Below are 8784 nucleotides of genomic sequence, written 5' to 3' on the forward strand. Positions count from 1 at the left end.
CAAAAATGTATTTTTTCTATACAACAAAGATAAAGGAATCTTTGTATTAAAGCCTCTGATAGCATGTCTTTAATTTAATTTAAATAAGGTGATGAGCTGGGAGAAAATACTAGAAATACAAGACTTTGCACACAAAAAATTCAAAGGAACGTTGCCACAACAATATAATGATAATATGATTTACTAATAAAGTTTGGGTGGAGACTCCTGGCAGAGGGCTCTGGAGTCTTGAGCCCTCTGCTGGTAGGTGGTGGTGACAGGTGGTGGCTGCAAGATGAGCATGATGGACAATAAGGTTTTTCAAAGGTTTATGAATGAGAGGAGAAGAAATAGAAAGTGTGAATGTGTGCAGTGACTTCCCAAACAGGATGAAGGGTGTGTTCTGACTTATCCAGCAAGTGTCTGGGGAGGACAAGGCTTTTGCTGGACATTTAAACTGTGACAATATGACACCTGCTTTCCTAAAATCATGAAGACACAGACTCATAACAAGTCATGGATCTTAAAGAAAACTTTACTTGATGTAAAATGTCAGTGATGTGGTAAAATATTTATGAAAAAGCTTTTATTATTTAATATTTAGTTACCAATGTATAATTATTATAAAATAATTCCCAATCAGCTTGCTCCCATGGCTGTTGCTGGTGTCTCCTCTGTGTTTTTTACAGCGGCTCCCAGATTTTGGACCAGTGCTAATTCTCCCCTTCGGCTCCATCAGCTGATTCTGACCCTTGGTTTTGTGTTGCCACCTGTTAGGTGTGTCCCAATTCGGTTTGGCAGTGAGCGCGAGGACTTTAAACTCCTTCAAATAGGGGGTTTTAAAAGGTAGAATCAAAGCTGAGGTTTATGAATGAAGGTCAGTATTTCTCAGTATTTTTCTTGTAATTGACCTGCAACAAAATCAGTTAGCAACATAATTATCATAGTTTATCCTTGTTTTTATATTTTTAAAATGATCACTAGTTCACCTGATGTAAATAAGGAGTGCAACTCTGTACAATTTATTCAATATGAATGACTGTGGCCTCTATAGGATTTGTAGACTCATACTTAAATAATCATTAAATATAATCATTTCTATCATTTCTAAATATATGTGATAATATAGTATTCATGTGTGGAGTATGTGGCAGTGTGTTTCTGGACATACAAACATCTGACAGGGATCTGTTGACCGGAAGTTTTTCCAACCAAACATCTGCGAATATCCAACTTGAAACCAGGTTCACTGCCCTTTAAAGCTTCTCTCATAGCTGCAGCAGATGGATCTTATTCAAGGATACTTGCTCTTACTGTTGCATACATTTAGCTGTAATATATGATGTAGCACAATCAATATTTGGAAATATAGTTGGTTTTTGTTTGTTTGTTTGTTTGTTTTGTTTTTTCCATTGTCTGGCGAAAGGATACAGTGACCCCAGTGGGTATTTATAACTAGCTGGAGAGAGTGAACATTACCCTTGATGCTTTTAACTGTACTATTAATCCGAGAGTGAAAATATCTCTGATTATATAATTTACTATTATTAAGTATCACATTTGAATATTTACTCAGCTGGTAAAGGTTAAGCTGATTTTACGTACTGGCAGGTAGTTAATCTACAATATACATAAATATATTTATTAGTTAGTTAGATTTTGTGTTAAGAATCTTAATGGGAAAATTGTAACTAGTAACCAAAGCTATAAAAAATGTAGTGGAATAGAAGTAAAATACTTTGTTCAGAACTGTAGTGGAGTAAAAGTAGAAGTAGACTGAAATAAAAATACTCCAGTGATGGACAAGTACTGCAAAACTGTACTTAAATAGGCCACACTATTTACAGTTGGATGCCAAAGTTTTCATGGCTTTATTTTCAACATACTATTTAATGCACAATTAGCTTGTACAAATGTTCCTTGATCAGAAATAAAAGTTAATTTATAAAGGGGGATGGAAACCTTGGCATCAATGTAATTGTCATTGTTTTACTAAAACATTTTATACACTCTGTGACCATTTTTGTTACTTCTGATGATAAAAGAATATTTGTATAAGCTGAATGTGACTTAGATTCAGGGTTAAGTTTGCATCACCTTACTCTGAAATTGCATCCAAACCTAACAACAAACCAATAGTTGTTGAGTATATTTAAAAAAAAGTTATAGTAAAATAATTAGAAATGTAAAATGTAAATGAATAACGGGCCAAGCTGTTGTACAGGTGGACCTAGTGAAGTGGCCACTGAGTTTATGTGGTTTTGAATCAGCAGTTGTTCTAGTTGTTCTATTGTTCTAGGGAATCTGCCGGACCAGAATCGTTTTAGAACTTGAAGAAAAAAGAAAATCATAAATTTAAGGTCTTGAATATATATTCTTGTCTGACAAATCTTGTAACTTTATTTGAGTTGTTTTTTTTAAATATTTTGTTGTCTGCTTTAAAGAGATACATCTGTAAACAACACCTGAGATGGATAAGACAGTGGACTGTGCTGCAGGAGCCTGTTTGGTCTTTTTTAAATGGAATTTCAATTGTGCATAACTTACCACTTATGAGTGTTATGATGTTTCACATACAATTACCTGCAAACCTGACTGAATGTCATTTAGAAGTAAAAGTGTAGCTGTTTACATTGTCTCTTATCTTTCTGTTTGGTATTAATCTGTCTCCCCTCTGATCCCAGTTTCCTCAGTACTCATGCAGACTCATCTCAGAGAGATGTCTCTAACACTTGGTGACACAGAGCTCTTTAAAAAAGTAATAGTTGTGTCACAATTGATTGACTTTTGTCAGAGAAGAACCTTAAACCTCACTGTTCTTGTAATGTGGATTCATTTTCTGTGGAAATTCGAAAATGACTGCTTGATTTGTTTTCTCAGGTTACGTGGATGAACAAAACAAAGAGCAGAAAACATTAGAAACTGAATAATATTTAGTTTAATACAGCTCCATCACAAGCTTAGTGTTTACAAAAACCTGAACAATAAATGATTTAATGAAAGAGCCAAAAAGATTTAGTATAAAACATTTGGAAACATCTTCAGATGTCAGTGCAGATCAGATCTGGCATTTTTCAGGAAGATGCTTTGGAAATGTGCAATAATGTAAAAATGTGTGTATACAGGTAATGGCAGCAAGCTCATTATGTCACAATTCAGAACAAACAAACCCAACATTTAACTACAATACGCTACTTTATGACACACTGAAGGGACTTTGTGTTTACAGCTGGGATTTTAAAATGCTAAATGTTAAGAGAACTTGTGTATGAGATATGATTATGTTTCTACTAGTTCTGCTATGTACTGTTACTACTGATCATCATCAGAGACAACCACAGTCAACCAGCCACAGTGACTTACGTCCTTCTCTAATCGTCCCTGGGAGCCTGTAAAGACACATTAATGAAGGAACAAGTTGAACAAATGGTTCAGTACTCGAGTTCACACTGAATATTATTATAGTTGATTGTATGAGAGAGTGAATAATGTTCTTAGGCGCAAGTTGGAGGTAAATTATTTACTCTTACATTACATTTATTGGAGAGCTATTCTTTTTCAGATAAAGATTTGACAATCAAATGTGTATGAAAATAAACTGTTTGAGCGTCGGCCAGTGGTTACCAGTTTTTTGTACTTTACAAAAAAGCAGCAGAATTAAATTTGTTCTTTTCAAATACTCTTAAGGCTTCCTATACTCTTTGAGTCACCCTTTAGCCCATTAGTAAGCGACCACAGTACTAAACTACTTATATCCCTAAGTGTGTTTTACGTCATTACTGTTATTTACATACAGCTTTGAATGCAGCATTTGTCTTGTAATTGAGTATTGAGCTTCACTGCTGCCTATGGTTGACTAGCTGAAAATTGCTTTCCCAGAATTGAAATGATATTTGCTTATTTGATTTGTTTAAAGAATGAACTTCACATTATGCAAGAATGGTGTCCACAGAATATCTGAAATACTCACTGTGATCAGTCAGGAGCTGAATTTGTGCTTGATGAAAAGTCTGAAGTTAGCAGGAGAAAAACAATTAAAATCATTTATTTAAAACTGACAGTAATTCTACGAAAGTCATGACTTCAATCAGCATTAACATCAAATACTAAACCTAATTAATTGTGAATAAGACAATATACCTTTTGAAAACTGTTTGAAACTGTTTGTAGGTCTGAACCCTGAAACACAGAGACCAGTTATAAATGGTATATAAATATCCTTAAGCTGAACCCAGATGTTAAATCCAACAGTGGAGTTGATACCTTTGTAAGACGTGAAAACCTTTTTCTTCTTCTTCCACCAGATGAAGAGTCCAGTGATGCAGACTGACAGCAGCATCAGTCCTACAACAACTCCAATGACAGCACCAGCAGGAACCTGTGAGGGAGGAACTGGAACCAGAACACAACATTTAAAATTTACATCTACCATTGGATGGAAATTAATATGTTTGATTTAAGGAATTAAATTTGTTTATATGGAGCACATCAAATATATTAACTCTTTTAACACGTAGATTGGCTCAAAGCTGAGAAAAAATTTGTTTTTTTGTGTTGTACAAATTACGAACATTTTTATAATGGTACCATGAGATGAATGTATAAAAATAAAAAGTAATAATTCTGTTAGCCCAATTTAAGAATAAGCATTTAAAATTCCGTGCTATGAGTTAACATCCTGGTCTACTTCAAATCCTGGTCTGAATATTTGGTAATGAGATGCATCAGTTTTTGATTTGTTAATCAATTTGCAAAGAAAGTGATGCCAATAATGATTCTGATTAAGGCTGTTTCACTGTATTTATCTCTGTCTTACCCCAGTTGGTCCTGATCACAGCTTTGTCCAGTTTGGTGACGATGTCATCAACACCAGAGAGATGAAACACACAGTTGTATCTCCTCCAGTCTTCAGGTTTGATTGATGAAATGTTCAGATCAACTCTCATCTGGAAGGTTCCATCATGGTTGGGGAGGATCTCTTCATGGTCCACGTCCTCATGAAGCTCCTGTCCATCTTTCCTCCAGAACATTGTGGCTCTGTCAGGGTAGAAACCTGTAGTGTGGCAGCTGACTGGAGAGGACGGAGACTTCTGGAGGAGAGACACTGAGGGAGGAACTGGAGGAGAGACAGTGGAAAAGGGAGGAAAATTGAAAAAGCAAGAATAAATTGGGTAGAAAAAGAAGGAAGATAACAAAGAGGGAAGCAAAGGAAATCAGGATGTCAGAGAATGACTTCTCTTCATTTTTACACAGTTTTGTGGCAATTCATCATTTGCTGTCCAGAGAAAACAAAGAAAGGCTGTGGTGAGGTATTGCCAAAATTATTACTGTACATTGTGTAAACCATTACTGTCAAAAACCTCATTACTATCACAGGAAGAATTAGCTTTTTGTGTGGTTCACAGCAGTCAAACATTGTAAACTAGAGATTTCATGACTAAATTAGGCCTAACTTCTGATTTAGTGAATACACCAGTTTGAGTACTAAATTAAACTGTCCATGAAACCACTGTTGCGTCAGATTATGTGATTCTACCTGTTATAAGTGAAGAGCTATTCCCATACTCCACGTACGTCTTCAGCCATGGAAGACACCGATTTGCAAAGAAGCTCTCAGTCTTTGTTATTCTGTGTTTGTCAGTATCCCATTGCAGTTTGGTATGAACAGCTAGTGGTACCAGAGCATCCCAAGACTTTTTCTTCAGGTCCAGTTTTATAAAGTCCTCTCCATCATAACCATACTTTAAAAAACTTGTATTCTTTCCTGTATTTTGGTCCCAAACACAGCCGCACATTCGCTGTAAAATGTGGACTCCTGAGAGAGAAGGAGACAGACAATAATTACCAATGGTGAATAGTTGATATAGACTATACTCACCGAAAAAGATGATATCAAAAATATTGAGCCTCGTGCTCTGTAGTAGCTTACATGTGGATTAAGATAAGTTGGACATTCACCAGTTTATTTTCTTTTCTCTTAGGTCCAAATGAAATCTACAAATGGTCCTGGTGTCAAGAAGAGGTAAACATCTTTTTTCATAGGGAGAAAACACATGACTTAAGTATTTCTCTTTATTTGAATGGTTGCAAATTATAAGCATGATCAACCAAAATATTACTACCTGTTAGTTTAAGTTAAATATGTTTTTATAACATAATTCTGAAGTAAAAAATATTAATGTACCATTACGTCTTAATCACCTTTTTGTTTTACTTTTATTATTATACTTTAAGTCAAATGTAGATCATTTGCGCCGTACTTTTACTTCCGTATTAAGTTTGTGTACTTCTACTACTTTTGCACACAAAGTATCACATTTTGATGTGTAGCTGCAGACTGCTCAGAGTGGACATGCTGACCCTTGTCCTCCATGACAATAGAAATATTAAGTGATAATGTTGGTGTAAATAATGACCAGTCATAAGTTGCCATGCATTATATGTGACTAGAGTGACTTTTACAACTTGTTGAATAATATGACAACTCAATTGAAGCTTTTTTCAGTTATGAGCATGGTTGGTACTTGTACTTTAAGAGGGACAGGTCATAATAAGAAACAATAGTTTGGTGAAAAACTACTGTACCTCCACTTTGGTTGAGGGGCTGCGTGACAGTGTGGAGCTTGGCCCTGAACAGCTTGGGCATAGTTGTTAAACATGTCCGAGTGAAGAACTCGGACAGCGGCGGATTGTCACCCAACAACCGTTTCCACGCATCCTGTTTCACTTCCGTTTTATTGCTGCTGTCGCAGTAACCCGTCTCAATGTCATTAACCACAGCGACAGCCAGAAAATCTGGGAGGTTTGAGGTTCCAGAAGATGCCATGAGGAAAAACTTCATGGTGTGATTCACTGTGGGAGAAATATTACATAATCATAATTCACACGCATTCATCGCACTTATCACAAACACACTGGCTGCGCAAGATGAATCAGTTTTACGAAGCTGACGTAAAAGTGAAACCGAATTCCAAGTGTGAGGACGGCGATGCAGAGTCCGGATGCGGACCCGAGGGAAAGTGAAGTAAAGAGTCGCCTTACGTGGAGATGAAAGGTGACAGAAGAACACAAGCAACAACAATGGCGTCTTCATGCTGCTTTAAGAAAGACGGCTGGAGAAAACACCGAGTTGCTGCAGATGCGTCTCCGCGGTAGGAGACGGATGAATCCAAGTGTTAGGAATTAATTCAGTATGGTAAGATTTACATTTTTGTGTGTGCGTGTTCAGCGTAATTGTTATAAAAAACGAATTTCCTAGACAAGAAGAGGGAAACGCAATGGTCATGGGCTGTTCCTGTGTCCACATCTTCTTGACGTAATTAGGTTTCACAACTATCACATAAGGGAAAACATCTCATATGAAAAAGTGATTTTTACTGTTTTGTTATTAGGAAAACTGGAATGATTGAAATTCTAGTCCCGTGTGTCATATTATTACTGATTTAAAATTAATTTACCTAATTCTTCTGTTTCCAGCTTCAGACTCACACACAAATTCACAAATTCAGCTCCTACAGTCACAGTGAGTACAAATGTCATCCTGTATTTTATATGCAGCTGATGCTTATATTTCACATACATAATAAAAGTATCATCTCAGTGTAACTACAAGATGCTGTGACACTGTGGTTTTATCACAGTGCTCAGTACACACAAGAAGTGATGTGAGTGACTGGTTAGAAAGCTTAGGAACCTTATGTTTACTATAAATTTTCCAAAAAGTAACATACTAACACTGCAAGATAAAAATTATCTATTAAATTTAAAGTTCTTAATCTATTTACTGTATGTGAAATAGCAAGACATTATCAGCAAAATCTACTAAAAGTATCACAAGTATAAAGGAAAAATGTGAAAATGTGCAGTAATAGTACAAGTGGGGCTACTTTTTATTCCCACCTAAACAGAGTTTCTCTAAAGTTATTTCTAAACCTACTTTACTTTTTTTTTACTTCGTTAAACTGTGTTTTTAACTTTGTGTTTATTAGTTACTGTATATATAGTAAGAAAACTCCCCCTGATTCTACAGGCCTGGGCGACTTTCCATAACTGAGGGGAACATGATGCTGTGGCAGGACCTTAAACACGTTGTTCCCATTTGTCTCCAGTGTGTCTGAAGAAGATTGGACCACTGCACCTCTAATACTGAACTCCAGTTATCTAAAGTGTTTGTTGCTGCTAAATGTGGCAGGTATCAGGTTATTAGGTCAAATGAGCTCAAAGTGACTTATTTACTTCAGTAAGTGCATTTAACATTTGCTCATCTTGCAGACAGACTGAGCCTCTTTTGGTTGGTTTAAACCTCATCAATCCCAAATCTCTCCTCCTGCAGCTCTTTTGCCTTATAGTTGTGTTTATAATTTGTTTGTTGCCTTTGTTGTATTTTCTAGGACAACAACTTAATTTAACTTATTGTCAGCATTTAAATACATTCAGCCTGTTGCCGTTTGCCTCAGGTGCTTTTGGGCTTTAGACACAAAGATGTGTGGAAGCTCACGTGGGGTCAGTCCTCATTCTCACTTAACGGCGTCACAGCTGATAATTCTCATGTTCGTGTATATTTGGATCCACCCTGTGAAATAAGACCCTGCCAGTTTCTAGCTAAATTTAGAATCATCTTGAAGCATAATGATTGAAAATTGAAGACAAACTTCTGTTATGAAGCAAAATTAAAATCAAAGTGGGAAACAACAAGGTCATCTATTGTGGATTTAGCTAAATGTATGAGTTTAAATTATATTCAGCTTCTTAATGGAAGAGTTAGTCTCCTTATGTTTTTTAGATAGATTAAATTGTGGCATACAC

General features: G+C 36.0%; 1 protein-coding gene across 1 annotated transcript; it reads right to left on the reverse strand.

Annotated features, from left to right (window-relative positions):
* Positions 1-2902: 2902 nt before the first annotated feature.
* Positions 2903-7449, reverse strand: LOC137100539 (major histocompatibility complex class I-related gene protein-like). Its single transcript, XM_067478417.1, has 8 exons — positions 7021-7449; positions 6565-6831; positions 5516-5794; positions 4796-5095; positions 4243-4371; positions 4120-4158; positions 3950-3989; positions 2903-3368 (listed from the first exon to the last, which is right to left on the reverse strand). The coding sequence occupies exons 1-7, from the start codon at positions 7070-7072 to the stop codon at positions 3955-3957; spliced, it is 1101 nt and encodes a 366-aa protein (XP_067334518.1). The 5' UTR covers positions 7073-7449; the 3' UTR covers positions 2903-3368; positions 3950-3954.
* Positions 7450-8784: the final 1335 nt, after the last annotated feature.

The sequence above is a fragment of the Channa argus genome, chromosome 1 (assembly GCF_033026475.1).
Source record: "Channa argus isolate prfri chromosome 1, Channa argus male v1.0, whole genome shotgun sequence".
In the NCBI taxonomy this organism is placed as follows: Eukaryota; Metazoa; Chordata; class Actinopteri; order Anabantiformes; family Channidae; genus Channa; species Channa argus.